We start from the raw sequence: 17,425 nt of genomic DNA on the forward strand, positions 1-17,425 counted from the left end.
CGTGGCGTATGACCTTGCTCTTGCGGCCCGTCCGAAGTCTCCCAGAAATGCCGGGCCAAGAACACGACGGCGATCAAGATCTAGAGTACATCTTTCCTCCCCAACTGAGACTCGCCATCAGCGCAACATCGACACACTAATCACTGGTCTAACTGAAATAACTGAATGGAAGGGTAAACATCCACTTCAATATCCTATCCACGTGCTCGAGCTTTCTCTTGAGTCTCCGTGATACTACTCATCGTTGGCCTGCAACAATGGCTCGCCACGGGGATACTCGCTCACCATCACCTGTAGGCAGCACATATTCCTCATCCAGACGGAGTCGCAGAGACGATGAGCGCTATGAGAGGAGCAGGCGCGACGATGGCAGGAGTTACCGCCGATCGCGCAGTCCGGAGGTGAGTTATTCTGTGGCCAACCTCGTTAGATCTTACGGTGAACCCCAAACTAATCATGTTTCCCCCGGACTTGCAGCGACGATACCGTGACCACGACCGCGACCGAGATTCCTACCGGAGACGCGACCGCTCGTTAGACAGACGTGACGACTATCGTGATGAAGACAGCTATCGCCCCAGCCGCAGGGATCGCTCACGCGATCGGCGCCGGTCAAGAGACCGAGACGAGCAGCGGGACTACCGTCGACGAAGCCGCGATAGGGATTATCGAAGCAGGCGAGAAGACTCCCGCGATCGGGCTCGGAGACGGACAGATGATTCTGCTGACTTGAAACACAAGTCTAGACGGGACGACAGCCGGGATCGGGCGAGGCGCTCGCGGTCTAGGTCTCATCAGGTAAGATACCGCTGTCCGTTTCTTTCTATGGAGTAAGGCTGATACGTTTATTCTAGACATCCAAACAGTCGACTCCAGCGCCCGCAGCCCCAACAGAAGACGAGAAAAGAGCAGAACGGCGCGCGAAATTGGAGGCATGGAAACAGAAACAAGCAGCCGAGAAGGAGCGCAAGCAGCGCGAGGCTGCTGCGGCTGGTGGAGCTCGGAGTATCTTGGAAGAAATTGATAGAAAGTCTGGCTTATCGCCGGCTGTCAGTTCTCCTCAATCTCCAGCCCCGCAGGTTGTTGATGCGGCACCCGCTTCGTATGCGGGCAAATTTGATCCCAAGGCTATTGCTAAGAAGGGAGCCTCAACAACCTCGCCTGCGCCAGCTGTGTTGGGCAACGACGTTGCTGTGCCACTTCCCGCAAAATCCACCATTACCCCAACATCTGGCAGCCCGGCTCCGGGTACGAGCAGCTCTTCCTGTACGCTCCCTTCCCCTCTCAAAGCCCGTCGTTTCAAGACTAACATTAGAATTCAAGCTACCTTAAAAGCCAAAGGCAATGTGGGCAGGTTTGGTTTGGGCAGTAAACAGGCCGGTGAGGCTGAAAAGTCCACCGCTACAAGGACTTTGGGGTTCGGGGAGGAAGAGTCAACCCGGCGGAAGCTTGAGAGGCTGCCAACCCCGCCCCTGGACGATACGAAGGATATAAATGGAACTGCAGGCGCGGGTGCCGAGGATGATGACGAGGACGATGTCGACATGCATGATGGGACGGAGGAAGAGAACGCGGCAGCCGCCCGCGCAGCTGCCGAAAGGCGAGAGGAGCGCTTGCAGTTGGCTCAATCCACGGACAACCCACAAGAAACCAACGGTGACACGGTCATGGAAGACGTATCAAACAACCAGCCCCTCGACAACATGGAAGTCGATGCTCAAGAGGAAGAAGAGGAGGTTGACCCATTGGATGCTTTCATGTCCGAGCTCGTCGAGTCCGCTCCTCCAAGGAAGAAGGCCGGTGCGACGTTCTCGCGCACCAAACAACAGCAGCCGGAGGCCATTTTCGGCGATGAGCACGATATTGACGTGACTGCTGTCGGCGAGGGGGATGCGGATGACTTCCTCGCTATTGCCAACAAGGCAAAGAAGAAAAAAGATATCCCCGCGGTCGATCATCAGAAAGTAGAATACGAGCCATTCAGGAGAAAGTTCTACACTGAGCCTTCTGACTTGGCGCAAATTTCCGAGGAGGAGGCTGCAAGCCTGCGGCTGGAACTCGATGGCATTAAAGTTCGCGGTGTGGATGTTCCCAAGCCAGTGCAGAAGTGGTCTCAATGCGGACTAGGCGTGCAGACTCTGGATGTGATTGAGAAGCTTGGCTACGAGAGGACCACGTCCATTCAAGCGCAAGCGATCCCTGCAATCATGTCTGGTCGGGATGTCATTGGTGTTGCGAAAACAGGTTCGGGTAAGACGATCGCGTTCTTGATCCCCATGTTCCGGCATATCAGGGATCAACGGCCGTTGGAGAATATGGAAGGCCCGATAGGTCTGATCATGACGCCTACCCGCGAATTGGCGACACAGATTCATAAGGACTGCAAACCATTCCTCAAAGCCCTGAACCTTCGGGCTGTCTGCGCTTACGGTGGAGCTCCCATCAAGGACCAGATTGCCGATCTCAAGCGCGGTGCCGAAATAATCGTCTGCACGCCTGGGCGTATGATTGACCTTCTCGCAGCTAACGCTGGACGGGTCACCAATCTGCGTCGGGTCACATACGTTGTTCTTGATGAAGCTGATCGTATGTTCGACATGGGTTTTGAGCCCCAGGTGATGAAGATCATGGCCAACATACGGCCTGATCGGCAAACCGTTCTGTTCTCCGCTACCTTCCCGCGGAACATGGAAGCGCTGGCTCGCAAGACCCTTACCAAACCTATTGAGATTGTGGTCGGTGGCAAGAGTGTCGTTGCTCCAGAGATTACGCAGATTGTCGAGGTCCGCAACGATGATCAAAAATTCGTGCGACTCCTCGAGTTGCTTGGTAACCTGTATTCGAACGAAGAGAACGAGGACGCCCGGGCTCTTATCTTCGTCGATCGCCAAGAAGCCGCCGATACTCTCCTTCGAGAACTGATGCGCAAGGGCTATCCGTGCATGTCTATCCACGGCGGCAAGGATCAGATCGATCGCGATTCCACCATTGAGGATTTCAAGGCCGGCATCTTCCCGGTCCTTGTCGCTACCTCGGTTGCTGCCCGTGGTCTAGATGTCAAGCAACTCAAGCTTGTTGTCAATTACGATGCACCCAACCATCTTGAGGACTATGTCCACCGTGCTGGACGTACCGGTCGTGCTGGAAACACCGGAACGGCCGTCACTTTCGTGACGGAGGACCAAGAACGGTACTCGGTGGACATTGCCAAAGCCCTCAAGCAGAGTGGGCAGAAGGTTCCCGAACCGGTGCAGAAGATGGTCGACTCATTCTTGGAGAAGGTCAAGGCCGGTAAGGAGAAGGCCAGTGCCTCTGGCTTTGGTGGTAAAGGCTTGGAACGGCTGGATCAGGAGCGAGACGCTGCACGTCTGCGTGAACGGCGCACGTACAAGACCGGCGAAGAGGGCGAGGAGGAAGAGGAGAAGGACGAGAAGAAGAATGAACAAGCCGAAGATCGGTTCGCTAAGGCAATTTCGTCCGTTCAGGCCACAGCAACGGCATCGACATCTATGCCAGGCGTTCCCAAGGGTATTGATCTGGATGGCAAGATCACTGTGCACAGGACCGAGAAGGATCCTAACAGCGCATCGAAGAACCCACTGGACAAGGTGGGCTCGGCTGTTGCGGATATTCACGCTCGTCTGAGCCGTGCCGGTGTGATGAGATCTGGAGTGCCCATCGATAATCGCGGCCCAGATGCGGGAGCTTTCCATGCCACGCTGGAGATCAACGACTTCCCCCGTAAGTTTGCTTCTGTCTTTGTTTCTACCTCTGACGTGTATACTAATTCATGCTACAGAGAAAGCCAGATGGGCTGTCACCAATCGCACGAACGTCGCCAAGATCCTCGAAGCCACCGGCACGTCGATTACAACCAAGGGCAGTTTCTATGCGACCGGCAAAGAGCCTGGTCCTGGAGAAAATCCCAAGCTATATATTCTTGTTGAGGGTGAGACAGAGCTGGCCGTCACGAACGCCATGCGCGAGTTGATGCGGTTGCTGAAGGAGGGCACGATCGCCGCGGCGGACAGCGACGCTCGTGCTCCCGTGGGTGGACGGTACAATGTGGTCTAGTTGAGTGGCGAGATTTAAATGTAGTCATAGACGTTATGGCATTCATGCCTTGTATCTGTATCCTTTGCGCACTGTAATAAAAGTAGCCAACCAGGGTATTCACCATTGCGCCATTGTCAACAAGCAAAATATCAAGCCCGCAAATATCATCAAACCGCACAGGAAACTATGCAACCAACGCCCAAAACAAACTCCAAGCCATGAAACATGATCAACCAACTTAACCCCACCAACTCTACACCTCCCGATCTATATACAACACCGAAACCGGCTCAAAATTCTCCATCACTCACTCCCACCTCCGCGCCTCCGCCGCCCCATCCGCATCCCTAGCCGCAATCTCATCCTGACTAGCCTTCACCAACGTCTGCGCCTGAGTCTGCGCCCTCTGCTCCGCCAACTTAGACCCAAGCTTCCCCTTGCTAGCGGTATTGTTCGCAGACTCAGCACGTTTCTGTAGCACGAAAACGAGCATATCAGCCCGCTGTTCCATTCACAACTTTCCCGGTCTGCACGCCAAACATCAGGATGCAGATATAGTATAGTTGTAACTCACCTGCGCCGCCAACGCGGCCTTTGCCCTCGCATCCTCATTGTCCTTCCCGGGTGTTGACGCAGCGGTACCATCGCCGCCGACTGTCCTTCCTGACGGGCCAGAACCCCAATTTGTGCTCGAGTGGGATTTCGGGAGCGAGGCGCGCGGGCCGGAGGGTTTCGTTGTGGCTGCACTGGTGGTGTTGGTGGTGTCGTTTGCGCCGAGGACGCGGCCGGGTCGGGCGAAGGCGTCGGGTTCGTTCGAGGATTTGGAGCAGATGTTGCCCATTGTTGTTATTATTGTGGTGGTGGTGGTCGTGCGGGGGTCGTTGTCGAGGTTGGAGTATAAGACGAAAGGGGTCGCACGCTGGGTGATTCAATTCGTGCTGGAGAACCGTGTAGGAGGTAAGGATAGGTTTAGTTCTCTGCGCTGGTTGGTCAAGTTCTTGTGGGGTGGTATCGTGTCTAGCTGCTGGGTTGGGATCAAGGCTGGAATTGGAGTCTGGGTCTGGAGCGGCGGCTGTTGCGGCGGATGATGCTGGCTGATGCGAGGATGCGGTCCGTCGGAGCAGGCAGCCGCGGTGGGCACGTGCGGCAGCCGCTAGCTTAACGGTTGGCTGGCCTGAGCCTTGCTTTGCTTGATGATCGTGAGCATTGTCGTTGGTGGAATTTCTATGGTTCTAGGCTCAGGGCTGTGTATAGTTAGGGACTGGTACAGCTGAGGAGTTTGGGGTTTCGTGGTGGAGGTTGTGCTTTCTTCTACCAAGCTGATAACTACCTCGACGTACGATTATTGCTCTAGTGCGGTCTGATCAGTTAAGCTAGACAACATCCCTCTGTTAATTGGACGATACTGATAAACAACCTATATAGGTCCAGGTATGGATGTTGACTCACCGACCGGAAGTCCTCCGGAGTCCTGTTGTGTTAATCAACCTCAGGCCGCCATCCCCCAAGGCGGCATTCATTCTATTTGGCGGGCAGAACCCTGTCGAAGAGATTTCCCGCCCAACGTCTGGACCGCCCATGGGTGGGTGCAATGGATGGATTTCCCTTGTTCGGTTCCCCTTCTCAGACTCTCACCGATTGACTTTTTTTTATTACCCTCATCGGTCAGAGGCAGTTTAACCGGCACTCTGAATTAACCTCAGAAACAACGGATCCTCCCTGTAACTACACGGAAGAGAGATGACTGAGAAATCCTGACATTTAGCGGGCTACCATTGGCTGGGAGTGGTGGTGGGGGACATGACGCCATTCCCCAAGGTCCTCGTCCCCAAGGTCCTCATTATTTTTTCCCTCTGATTAGATCCGCGTCGGTATTGCGACGGTATCGGTACCGAAAATACCTGCCCTACTGGCTTTACTCGGCCCTGACTCTACGCCCCCTACAGTGCCCTGAAGCAGTGCTGTTCAGTACACAGGCTACCCTAAACCTGGTCTACCCAAACCTACCGTACTTCACCCTGCGACTGCTGGATCCCAGATTCTCTCACATCCCACATCGGTTACCTACATGCGCCCTCATGCTGGCTCCCAAGGTCCTCAGGCTCTTTTGCCCGCTCAACCCAGGCGGTCTGTCTTTTCTCTCCACGCTTCCTGGAGACTTTTGCGCATAGCCTCTGTCGCACCACAGGTTCTAGCTATCGCTGGACGATCCTTTGCATAATCTGCTGTTCTAATTGGTATGTGACATGTCATGTCCGCTCGCGTGGTGGTGGTGGTGGTGGAGGAGGTGGAGGAGGGGGACTGGGCTGACTTGCCACACTTGAAACTGACGACAGAACATAGCCAGACAGACCCCAGACCAGACCATCAGTCTATTTCCACACCAGTCCCCGCTCCCATCGGTCATCAGGGCGGAGGATTCTGTGAGACCGTGACTCTTGTCGACTCGCCTGAGGCATAGATTGTCTCCTTCACTTCACTTCCTAGCCGGCGCTGCCCATGGCCCTCCCTTCACACGACACCATGGCTTCGCACACGAAGAAAGACGATTTCTGTCTGGAGTGCCATTGGGAGGCATTCCATCTGGACGTAAAAGACCCGGAAGAGCCTACTGAGACCGAGGCTCAGGTGCCCCAATGGAATTGCTCCGAGGAGGAGCATCACCCGGCGGTCCCCCATTGTGATGTCGGGGAGGACTGTCACGTTGACGACGATTGCTGTGACATGGACAATTGCTCCACCACCTGCCCATCCGTCTGCGACGGCTTCGTCGACTGCGAGGAGGTCGCCGAGTGCTCTGTATCACATTGTGATGACGTTCACTGCAATGATACGAATTGCGACAGCACGGACCCAGTCTGCTTTGATGAGCACTGCTTCGGCAGTGGCACCAATGCCTATGGCGAGCACAGTCTCGAGGCGTTACTAGCCTTAGGGTCGCCGTTGAACCTCGAGTCAACCGATCTGCTGTCTTCGACCACGCTGCCCCAGGCGCCGGACGAGCAGCCTAAGCCAGCCGGGCTCCCTGCCACCGGCCTGGTGGGTTCCACAGATGCCTTTTTCGCTCCCTTCGCGCCCGGGCCGATGTCACACTGCCACTCCCACAGCCATCAGCACTTCCAGTGCCACGATTTCTCCAAAGATGCTCACCTCGCGTGGTATCCGATGCCCACCTCGGTCAACCCTGCGGACGTCTTTCACATGATGAACGTATGTCCAGACCTGAGTACATGCCATCATCAGTTCCACGTACAGCAGGTGCCAGACTGCAGTGAGCATCAGAAGCCTACCGACGATGCCACCTCGAACTCGTTTACCTGCTTCCATATCAATCCCAACCCGAATCACAGCCATCCTCACAATCACAACCACAACCACAACCACGGCCACAGTCACAGTCACAGTCACCTCCACACTCACAATGCCATCGACACGACCGACATGACCAACCTAACGCCCACCCAAGAAACACCCACAGTCACAACACAACGTAAACCCTGTCGCACACACGTCCACCGCTGCCGAACCCACAGCCACGCCCACCATCATTACTCTCCCTACTCCCCTTACTCGCGCCACTCCCGGTCCAGCGTGAGCTCCCAGCTGAGTCCCGGGGAAACGCCGCCTCCGCTGGACGGAGGCTCGTCTTCCGTGCTGACCAGCCCGGAGTACATCCCCGAGACCGAGTCCCACACATGCCGATGGACCACGATCAGCGCCGACGGCACCAAAAAGGCCTGCGGGGCCACTTTCTCGGACTCCTGTGGTCTGCAGGAGCACCTCATCGCCTGCCACATGGCCACAGTGGAGGGTGCCAAGGGCACGGGGTATTACTGCTGCTGGGAGGGCTGCCACCGGCCGGACGAGCCGTTCTCGCAGAAGTCCAAGCTGCAGGGCCACTTCCTGACGCACAGCAACTGTAAGTTTCTTAGATCATCGGTAGTTTATAGATCATCCACTGACCGCGAACTAGACAAGAACTTCAAATGCTCCGTGTGCGGCAAGTTCTTCGCCCGCCAGGCCACGCTGGAGCGGCACGAGCGCAGCCATCGCGGCGAGAAGCCGTACAAATGCGCCGAGTGCGGCAAGTCGTTTACCGACAGTAGCGAGCTGAGTATGTTTTTGTTTCCTTGGGACCGGTCAGGAGATGTCATTCACTAATCTGGAGCACAGAAACGCATTCGCGGACCCATACGGGCGAAAAGCCTTTCAAATGCACATATCCGGGCTGTAACTTCCAAACGGGCGATGTACGTGTTCTTTGTTGCGTTTGAGTTGTCGTCGTTGTCCAATACTGACAGATGCAGTCGTCCAACATGTCCAGTCACCGACTGAGTAAGTTTGAGGTTGAGGTTGCAAGAACCATAGGATAGTAGCTGACTGGCGATAGCGCACGGCGAGCGACGGCATAAATGCCACTACCCGGGCTGCACGAAGAGCTTCACGCGCCACGGTGAGTATCCATTCGCCTTTGACACGGGATCCAGCTAATGGGACATGAATGACAGATCAACTCAAACGACACCTCAAAAGCACGCATAAAGACTGCAGTAGCAGCACCACTATGCCTTCTCCTTTGACGGACCAGTTCGGATTGTCACTCGCCGGAGTGGCGTGAGCTGTGCCGAGTTACGATACCCTATATATAGCCAGAGCAATGTTCCAGATGTGGATATGGATGTAGATGTATTATGGACAATGACCACCACCTCCACCACCACCACTACCTCATTAATTTCTTCCCTCTTGTAAACCATAATCATACAACTAGAGTCACCTTCCCAAACATCTCACTTTAAACTCAAAGTAAGCGTTCCCGGGGGAGAACCCCCGGACCCCCCTTTCTTTCAACTCCCTGGCCACCCTCAATCCTATACCCAGAATAAAAGACTCCGGGGGGGAACCCCCGGACCCCCCTTCCCTTCAGCTTCCTGGCAACCTCATTCTATACCACTAGAATAGGCGTTATCCAGGGGAGAACCCCCGGGACCCCCCTTCCTTTCAGATTCCTGGACACCTATCGATTAATCCTCCTTCCCCCGCTCCTCTAAAAGCTCAACCCCCCCCTTCAACTCCCGAACCCGCTGCCCAACCCGCCTCCGCACCTCCGCCCGCGTCTCAGCATCCACCCCCTGCGGATTCAGCCCCGTGTCGACCGTCGCCGGCGCCTCCGCCCCGTCCTCCACCCCAAACACCTTCTCCACCCCCGCCCGCCCCGCCGCGTCCAGCACCGACACGTCCCGCGTGTACAGCGCGTACACCGCCAGCAGCTCGTTCAGCGCCTCCCGCGCCGCCTCCCGGTCCGACGCCGCGTAGATCGTCGCCCCGTCCGTGCTCTCCGTCGCGATCTCGAATTCGTCTTTCGCCGTTTCGTATCTAATTCTTTTGTTAATTGGGCTGGGTTGATTTGGGCGGGGGGTTTGAGGGATTGCGTACAGATCCTGCAGCTCTTCCACGATCACGTCGCTGGTGGATTTGCCTGTTGGGCTTGTTGTGTAGGCTGCTTTCGCGATGGGGGTCCGGGGATGAAGGTATCGGGTTGCGGGTGAGGGTGAGATTGGAGCTGAGGTTCGGGGGAAGGTGGTTGTTCGGCTTCGGATGGCGGCGGTTGATAAGGGACGGAGTATGCGGGGGATGCGCGGATAAGATGTCAATTGGAGGTGGAGGGCTCTAGGGGAGAGCGTGGTGGGGAGTCCTCTCGGTGGCATTTTGGATTTAGTCAAGTAATTGATTGGGTTTGTAGTGAAATTGGATGAATTGAGTTCGGTGTGAGAATTGAGATGAAAGGAGGAGAAAGTCGTTGCGGGGAGAAAGGAGAAAGAGAAAGAGAGCTCTATGATGGCATGGCATGCATGACGTCCGCTCCGGCGGAGGTAAGCTCACGTGCCTGCTGCTGTCTGTATTACCTACTCAACAGAACCACCATCATAACTGCCTAGCATAATTCTAAAGAGATCCAATTCTTCTATAATCTATCTATTTTAACATCCCCGCCCCCCAAAATCAAGTCGTAAACTTCAACCCCCCATTAGCACAAACCACACTCCCAGTACACCAACCCGCATCCTCAGTGCACAACATCCCCACGACACCTGCCACCTCCCCAGTGAACCCGGGCCTCCGCCCACCCATCTTCTCCCGAATCAACCGCTTCTGCTCCTCGGACAGCGCATCCAACTGCTTATCGTCCTCCAGCATCTTACTCAGCGGCGTAGCATCCTGAAACCCCTGCATCTGCTTCCAGAACTCCTCACCCGTGGCAAAATACATATCCCCGATGACGGGGCCGGGGTTCACGGCGTTGACAGTCGCAAAGTCGGCCAGCTCGCGCGCCCAGGTGCGGGTCATGGCCTCGAGGGCGGCCTTGGTGCCGCCGTAGACGGACTGGCCGCCGAAGCCCAGCGCCGACGAGACCGACGAGATGTTGACGATGCGGCCCGCCCGCGGCGCGTGCCGCGGCAGGTACGGCGCCACCGCCTGCGTCAGCAGCAGCGGCGCCAGCACGTTGATCGTGTAGTGCCAGTTGAAGTACTCCGCGTCGATTGCGCCCTTGGCCGTGTCGTTCAGGAACCGGTCCTGCGATACGCCTGCGTTGTTGATGAGGATGTCGATTGTAAGGGGTTGCGGTTGCTGCTGGTTGGAGGTGCTAGAGGAGGATGATGATGATGATGAGGTGGAGGCGAATTCGTGGCGCGCGACGCTGAGGATGTGCTCGATGGCTGGGGCCGGGTCACTCAGATCTGCCTGCACTGGCACACACCGGATTGAGTGCTCGCGCGCAAGCTGCTGGCAGAGCGACTCGGTGCGCGCCCGCGACGAGTCCGACGTGTAGTTGAGGAGGAGCGAACAGCCCTTGCGAGCCAGGTTGTGCGCGATGGCTTCGCCGATGCCTGTGCAGTGGGATTGATGGTTAGTTGGTGCTTGCGGTGGCATTTGTGCATGTTTCCACAACTACTAAGTGCTTACCTCGGGATCCGCCGGTGATGATGGCGAGCTTTCCTGCGAGAATGCCAGACATCTTGGAGAGTAGACGTAGTGTAGGTTCGGCGGGAGTGGAAAGTGTAGAGGAGAGACAGAGAGAGGAGATGGCGGGGGAGTCTGGAATAAAATAGTATCTGCCCCTCTTGTAATTGATATGCTCCCCTCGAACTATAATCTCCTAACTCATCACGGCTAAATCCCTCTGCGCTGTAACTGAATTCCGCTCGGATAATAAGAATTGATCACCTGAACCATCCCCATACTATCATTCTCCACTTGCGATAAGTATACTACGCTCGCCGGAAAATTCCCTAATCGGGCCTGATACCCCGGCGGGCCAACAACACCAACAAAAAATACATCCATCCGTTACCAATTTCTCCACACTTCACTCGCAATCCAGCTAACTATACAAAACACATACCGAAAGCTCAACCAAGCTTCACCCCCTTAAACGCCCTCGCATTCTCCTCAATGGCCTTCTCCACAGGCAATCGCTCCATACTACTAGCGCCAAAGAACCCATGAACGCCCTTCACACGCTGCAGCACATACTGCGCATCGTCAGGCCCAGCCACAGGACCACCATGGCACAGCACGATAACCTCGGGGTTAATGCGGACGACGGCATCGCGGACCTCCTGGATGATGCCGACGCAATCATCCAGCGATAGCGCAGTCTGCGCGCCGATGGTGCCGGAGGTGGTCAGGCCGAGGTGCACGACGATGACGTCCGCGCCGGCGCGCGCCATGCGCTCGCCCTCGTCGACGTTGAAGACGTACGGTGTGGTGACGAGGTCCATCTCGTGCGCCAGCCGGATCATCTCCACCTCGCGGTCGTAGCCCATGCCCGTCTCCTCCAGGTTCGCCCGGAACTTGCCGTCGATCAGCCCCACCGTGGGGAAGTTCTGCACGCCCACGAAGCCCAACGTGCGGAGCTGCGTGAGGAACGCGCTCATGTTGCGGAAGGGGTCGGTACCGCACACTCCTGCGAGAACGGGCGTGTTCTCGACGATCGGGAGGACTTCGGAGGCCTGGTTGTTGCTTTGTTTAGCCTCGCTCGGGGATTGATTAGTTGGGGATGGAGGGTTGAGGGGTGAGTAGATTTAGGAGATGGGATTGCCATACCATCTCGACGACCACCGCGTTGGCGTCGGAGCAGGGCATCATGCCTGCTAGAGAGCCTCGGCCGGCCATGCGGAATCGGCCCGAGTTGTAGACTAGAATGAGATCGGCTCCGCCCTTTTCGATGAATTTGGCGGAGAGTCCAATTCCTGCGCTTTTGGTGAGCTTGCTATACCTATCTATGCATGTGGTAAGGAGGGATTGAGGCCGAAGGGAGAGGTACCAGCTCCAGCTCCGACAATGATAGAGCCATCTGCGATGGTCTTGCGCAAACGGGCGAGGACTTCTTGTCTGTTTGTTGGGCGCATTTTGTGAGACGGCCGTGTGTTTGTTTGATTGCAAGGAGGAGTAATGTTCGAAAGACAAACGATAACAAAGCTGGGAGATGGGGGGAGAAGAGTTCAGGGAAGAGGAAAGTTGCAGAGAAGAAGAGGGGCAGAACAAACAGACAACATCATCGTGCAGATCCAACGTTACACCAGAACCTCATACATCATCAACCCCACCTCAGACTCCCTCACGATAAATATCACACTCGAGCATTAAGATCCCCACCTAAGATCATGTCTTCATAATCAAAACAATCCCTTGAGTTGCAGACACAACCATGTCCTCAACTCCATCATCCCCGACTGTCCTCCTAGTCGGCACGTGCGATACCAAATTGGCGGAGCTGCTCTATACACGTTCGCAACTGCTCTCATCCTCCGCCGGTACTCCATCACCAGCAGTGCTACTGCTAGATATCGGTCATGAACCTCTAGACCACCCTGAAATCGACATTCCCCATCCGAAGCTCGGCTCCGAGTACCACAAACACCAACACGCCAATGAATCAACCGACTACACCTCCCTCTCCCGCCAATCCTACACCCAGGCCGTCACCGAATCCACCACCCGCATCATCTCCGACCTCTACAATGCGCACAAGATCCACGCTATCTTCGCCCTGGGCGGCAGCTGCGGCACCTCCATCGCCACCGCCGCCATGCGCCGCGCCCTCCCCATCGGCTTCCCCAAATTGATGCTCTCCACCATGGCCAGCGGCAACATAGCCCCTTACGTCGAAGAAACCGACATCATCATGATGTACAGCGTCGTCGACATCGCGGGAACCAATTCAATCCTCACTCGCATTCTGGATAATGCAGCCGCGGCAGCCAGCGCGATGGCTGTATCCTACTTTCACCATCACCAGCAGCAACAGCAAGCCCTAAACGCCACCAACCGCAATCAACCCGAAAACAACTCTCCCAACCCCAAAAGGATCGGAATCACCATGTTTGGCGTGACAACGCCCTGCGTCACCGAGATTCAGCGCCTCTTAGCTGAGCTCCCGGAGCCGAACGAGGTGTACATCTTCCACGCCACCGGCTCCGGTGGCAAGGCCATGGAGCGGCTCGTCCGCGAGCACCAGCTCGACGCGGTCATCGACCTGACCACATCGGAGATTGTCGATGAGCTGGTCGGCGGCGTGCTCTCCGCGGGACCGCATCGACTGGAGGCTGCGGCATCCGCGGGGATCCCTCAGGTGGTCAGCGTGGGCGCGTGCGATATGATCAACTACGGCACAAGGGATACAGTCCCTGAGAGGCTTGCAGACCGCAACATCTATGAGCATAATCCGACGGTGACGCTGGTGAGGACTACCCCCGAAGAGAATCGTAAGGTGGGGAGGTTCATTGTTGAGAAGTTGCGGGGGGCGCGGAAGCCGGAGAATATCGTGGTGGTCTTGCCGACTGGGGGTGTGAGTAAGTTGGATGTCAAAGGGGAGGCGTATTGGCATCCGGAGGCGGATGAGGTGTTGTTTCGGACGATCGAGGAGGGGCTAGATGGCTCTGGGGTGGAGGTAGTAAGAAGGGAGGAGGATGTCAATCATCCCGGATTTGCGAAAGTTTTGGTGGACACCCTAAGACTGGTGATGGAGGAATGATGCCGGCAGTATAAGCAGTGCTTTGCAATGTGAGGATCTGGCAAGTGTTGGACAAAAATTTGATGCTCAATGCAGGTAGAGTAAGAAAGCTCTAATACAGAATTACTGCCTCCGGGAAGACATACTTGAAAGCTCGCTGTTTGATGCCTGTGACAGACCAAGTCGAACTTCCCTCCATCACAAGTACACCAAGCTCCTCGGCTTCCTCCTATCCTCCTTGATTGCCATATTTTAATGCAAGATTTCCCCTTGACTAATCAGAGTCGAGGGCTGCTCGGGCCCCTGCACCCGTTTCCAGATGTTCATTACCTGCACTAACAGATCTTCTGCCTCATGATACCTCGCATCACCATCCAGGCAGGTGTCCGCATTGTGCATGTAGTCAATGTACCGCTGCTGTTGGCTTCTGAACTCGTCCTCACGAATCAAGAAGATGGCGTGAGGCAGGTATTGCCGCAGCAATGGTCGGTTGGCATGGTCGTGCTGTGAAAAGGCCTCGCTCAATTGGCTTGCCGCTCTTCGTACGTAGAGCGAGAACCGTTGCTCTTTCTTCATCCAGTTTCGCGTGGCCAGATGTACCAGGCGATGAAGGGTTATGGAGCCTTCTCCTGGCTGGGTGGTGATAAATGAGTAGGCGCTGAGAAGCCCAAGGGCTTCGACTATCCTCTTTTTGGATGCGGGTCGGGGCAGGAACGAGTGCGGGATATTGCGCGGATTGATGCAAGCCATCAGAGACAGGTAGTCTGAGGCAAGAGGGTCAATCCTTTTAATCTGATGAAAGGAGATAAGCCACGTCAGAGCCACAGGATTTTGAACATCCTTGTAGCGGCCATCATCGCTGAAGTCTTCGCTCAGAAGCTCGACAACATCAGCCTCCTCTTCCTGGAGAAGCAGCAAGTAATCAGCCAATGCAATCCCATTCTCATTTATATATGCTGCTGCTTGAGTGATGGCTAATGGAAGAAAGGTAAGCTGTTTCAGAAGAGTAGTTGCTGTTTGAGAGTCGACAAGTAGACTTTCGCTTCGAAGCAGAGATCTTTTGAGCAGCTCCAACCCCGTGTCATGGTCAAGTTCAGGAACAAGTATAACATCCGCAGATACCAGTCTCACGGCCAATTTCCGGTTGCGGCTGGTGAAGATGATACTACCAGTATGGCCTTTATCGATTCGAGGCAGGAAGTTCTTCAGTGGCGGAGTCTTACTATCTCCCTTGGTCCATATGTCCAAATCATCTGCATTGTCGAAGATCAGAAGCCACTTGCCGCTGTCGGGACTACTGAAGTAAGCCTGGAGATGCTCTTTGATCCTAGCTGGGTTTACCCCCTGTAAGCCCACTAGCTGTGCAATTGCCATGTAGGCTCGTTGGATAGACTCATAGCTGGTGCAAGGGATCCAGAAAATCGAACAATCGGGGTCTTGGTCTCGCATCCGGTAGGCCAGCTCCAGAGCGACTTGCGTCTTTCCAACTCCACCCAGTCCGGTCACAGCAACGATCCTGGGGCCATCGGCGATAGAAATTCGTTCTTCGGCCTCGGCTATCTCTTGCTGGCGACCAACGAAGCGTGGGTTTCTTCTGAATGGGATCATCAGGTGCCGTTCTTTGCTGACATCTATAGAGAACTCAAAGAATATATTTAGTCTTGAGCACAAGGTTTGCTGATATTCGATCATATTACTGACCTTCTCGTTGCAGAGGCCTCCAGTACTCCAAGAAGGCTTTTGCCGCGGACGCTGCGGTTGCTGCGGCATATGCTTGCCATGATTCAATTTTATGGCTGTCAGCATAGTCGCACACCCCTTTGATGATGATGCACGACACATTATCCCACACGCCAGCCCCCTGCGTCTCAAACGCAATCATCTTCTCTTTCTTCACAATCTCATCACGGTGTTTCCCTGATTTCATCACTGTATCAGCGGACGCGACGGTTCCAATATGTGTCGCCACTTTATCCGCTTCAAGCCGATTCCGGCACCGTATGACTTGGTTCCTGTCACATCCAAGCTCATCGCAACACATATCCAACGCGTCCTCGCAGACGTCGTTCAGTGAGCCACCCTCCAAACAACAGCACCTGACACCAGAGCCCAACTCATGGTGCCTGTGAATGACCGAAGCATCGAAGAGCACATCATCAACCCCGGGGTGCTCCCACCGCTCTTCCAATTGTTGTAGCGTGCGCAGATGCCGCAACACCTGAGTCTGAAGCTCTGCGCTGGGCCGCGACCCCCGAAGGCCATTGAGCAGCGTGCGTATCTCACGATCCGGCCGTCCGAGCGCGTCAAGGACACCCGTCTTCCGTCGAAAACCCCCCGGATATCGTCGGCCGAAATCATATTCAATCACCGAATCGCTGATGATCACGTCCCCCAAAAATATTTCTTGATGTTTGGAGGGTGACGGCGCGCCTTGGCATATTCCTACCAACAAAGCCAGCTGGATGCCCGTGTAGCTGACCCGTAGGCTTGATGTGACACTAGCTGCACTCCCTTTGCCCATGCCGGGCATGTAGGACAGGACCACATCGTGCTGACCGATCCTGCCGGTCAGGTAGGCATTTGCATCGCCGGGCTGCTTGCCGTAGTGCTGGCCTAGTCGATCGTAGTGTTCGTCGAAGAGGCCCTCGACGGCATCGGCCTCGAGGGGGAGGGCGCAGATGATTGCGATTGCGAAATCGGCCCGGCTTTTGGGGCGCATTGCGTTTGGCCCGAGGAGTAGCTACCGAGCAGCCTGCCAACTTAGACCAAGTTATACAGCCTCCCTCTTTCTTTCACAAACTTGATGAGTGAAGCATATTGAGAAAGATCTGGAAATGTATCTGGGTGGGAGTAGGTAGAGGTATTAATAGGCACTCGAGCTTATGATCATTGCCAATCACAGGTCTTAAATAGCCGCTCAGGGGTGAGGGGGCAGTGCATGAGGCTGGTTTCGGGCTGTCGCTCTCAAGCACTTGAGCTGCTGGCATCTTGGAATAAGTGGTACGGAATCGCCATGCCTCAAACTGTCCGCGTTGCTCTCGAAACATTGGCAAGTTGCCCAGAACCATGCGTGGCGCGCGCTTCGGTGAATGCGCCGGACCGACCAGACTTATGTATGGCCACGCCATGCCATGTATGTTTAGCATGCCCTGCCAGGAGGCTTCGCTGAATTACACACCAACTGCATAGATACTGGTATCTATGTAGTAGCTAGAAAGGAGCTCCATGGTGTGCTTATTCCCGGACCGATCTGCCACGTAGCATCCCCCGTCTCCCAACGCTAACACGACGGGCCAGATAGTTGTTTTCTCAAGCCGCCTTTTGGTTGCAGGCACGATTCGATACGACTAT

General features: G+C 55.4%; 7 protein-coding genes across 7 annotated transcripts; 3 read left to right on the top strand and 4 right to left on the bottom strand.

The window, feature by feature from the left end:
- Positions 1–77: 77 nt before the first annotated feature.
- BO97DRAFT_370541 (DEAD/DEAH box RNA helicase) lies at positions 78–4,102 on the top strand. The gene is made up of 5 exons (XM_025692779.1): positions 78–401; positions 478–798; positions 855–1,266; positions 1,324–3,741; positions 3,800–4,102. Exons 1-5 carry the CDS (start codon positions 258–260, stop codon positions 4,072–4,074), a joined length of 3,570 nt encoding a protein of 1,189 aa, XP_025550706.1. The 5' UTR covers positions 78–257; the 3' UTR covers positions 4,075–4,102.
- A 197-nt stretch (positions 4,103–4,299) lies between these two features.
- On the bottom strand, positions 4,300–5,122 carry BO97DRAFT_406191 (uncharacterized protein). The gene is made up of 2 exons (XM_025695364.1): positions 4,631–5,122; positions 4,300–4,528 (listed from the first exon to the last, which is right to left on the bottom strand). Exons 1-2 carry the CDS (start codon positions 4,895–4,897, stop codon positions 4,364–4,366), a joined length of 432 nt encoding a protein of 143 aa, XP_025550707.1. The 5' UTR covers positions 4,898–5,122; the 3' UTR covers positions 4,300–4,363.
- A 1,457-nt stretch (positions 5,123–6,579) lies between these two features.
- On the top strand, positions 6,580–9,372 carry BO97DRAFT_415133 (uncharacterized protein; the record flags this gene model as incomplete). Its single annotated transcript, XM_025696377.1, has 8 exons — positions 6,580–7,266; positions 7,300–7,975; positions 8,030–8,170; positions 8,230–8,306; positions 8,358–8,391; positions 8,447–8,509; positions 8,565–8,670; positions 9,111–9,372. 8 exons carry the CDS (start codon positions 6,580–6,582, stop codon positions 9,370–9,372), a joined length of 2,046 nt encoding a protein of 681 aa, XP_025550708.1.
- Positions 9,373–10,022: 650 nt separating this feature from the next.
- Positions 10,023–11,074, bottom strand: BO97DRAFT_392142 (SDR family NAD(P)-dependent oxidoreductase; the record flags this gene model as incomplete). Its single annotated transcript, XM_025693856.1, has 2 exons — positions 10,023–10,946; positions 11,023–11,074. 2 exons carry the CDS (start codon positions 11,072–11,074, stop codon positions 10,060–10,062), a joined length of 939 nt encoding a protein of 312 aa, XP_025550709.1. The 3' UTR covers positions 10,023–10,059.
- A 394-nt stretch (positions 11,075–11,468) lies between these two features.
- Positions 11,469–12,470, bottom strand: BO97DRAFT_347094 (TIM-barrel enzyme family protein; the record flags this gene model as incomplete). Its single annotated transcript, XM_025691841.1, has 3 exons — positions 11,469–12,071; positions 12,166–12,311; positions 12,386–12,470. 3 exons carry the CDS (start codon positions 12,468–12,470, stop codon positions 11,469–11,471), a joined length of 834 nt encoding a protein of 277 aa, XP_025550710.1.
- A 299-nt stretch (positions 12,471–12,769) lies between these two features.
- Positions 12,770–14,095, top strand: BO97DRAFT_346984 (Tm-1-like ATP-binding domain-containing protein; the record flags this gene model as incomplete). The annotated part of the gene is made up of 1 exon (XM_025691837.1): positions 12,770–14,095. The coding sequence occupies one exon, from the start codon at positions 12,770–12,772 to the stop codon at positions 14,093–14,095; it is 1,326 nt and encodes a 441-aa protein (XP_025550711.1).
- A 231-nt stretch (positions 14,096–14,326) lies between these two features.
- BO97DRAFT_346902 (Pfs, NB-ARC and TPR domain protein) lies at positions 14,327–16,793 on the bottom strand (the record flags this gene model as incomplete). The annotated part of the gene is made up of 2 exons (XM_025691832.1): positions 14,327–15,705; positions 15,776–16,793. The coding sequence occupies 2 exons, from the start codon at positions 16,791–16,793 to the stop codon at positions 14,327–14,329; spliced, it is 2,397 nt and encodes a 798-aa protein (XP_025550712.1).
- Positions 16,794–17,425: the final 632 nt, after the last annotated feature.

The sequence above is a fragment of the Aspergillus homomorphus genome (genome assembly GCF_003184865.1).
Source record: "Aspergillus homomorphus CBS 101889 unplaced genomic scaffold BO97scaffold_22, whole genome shotgun sequence".
Lineage (NCBI taxonomy): Eukaryota > Fungi > Ascomycota > Eurotiomycetes > Eurotiales > Aspergillaceae > Aspergillus > Aspergillus homomorphus.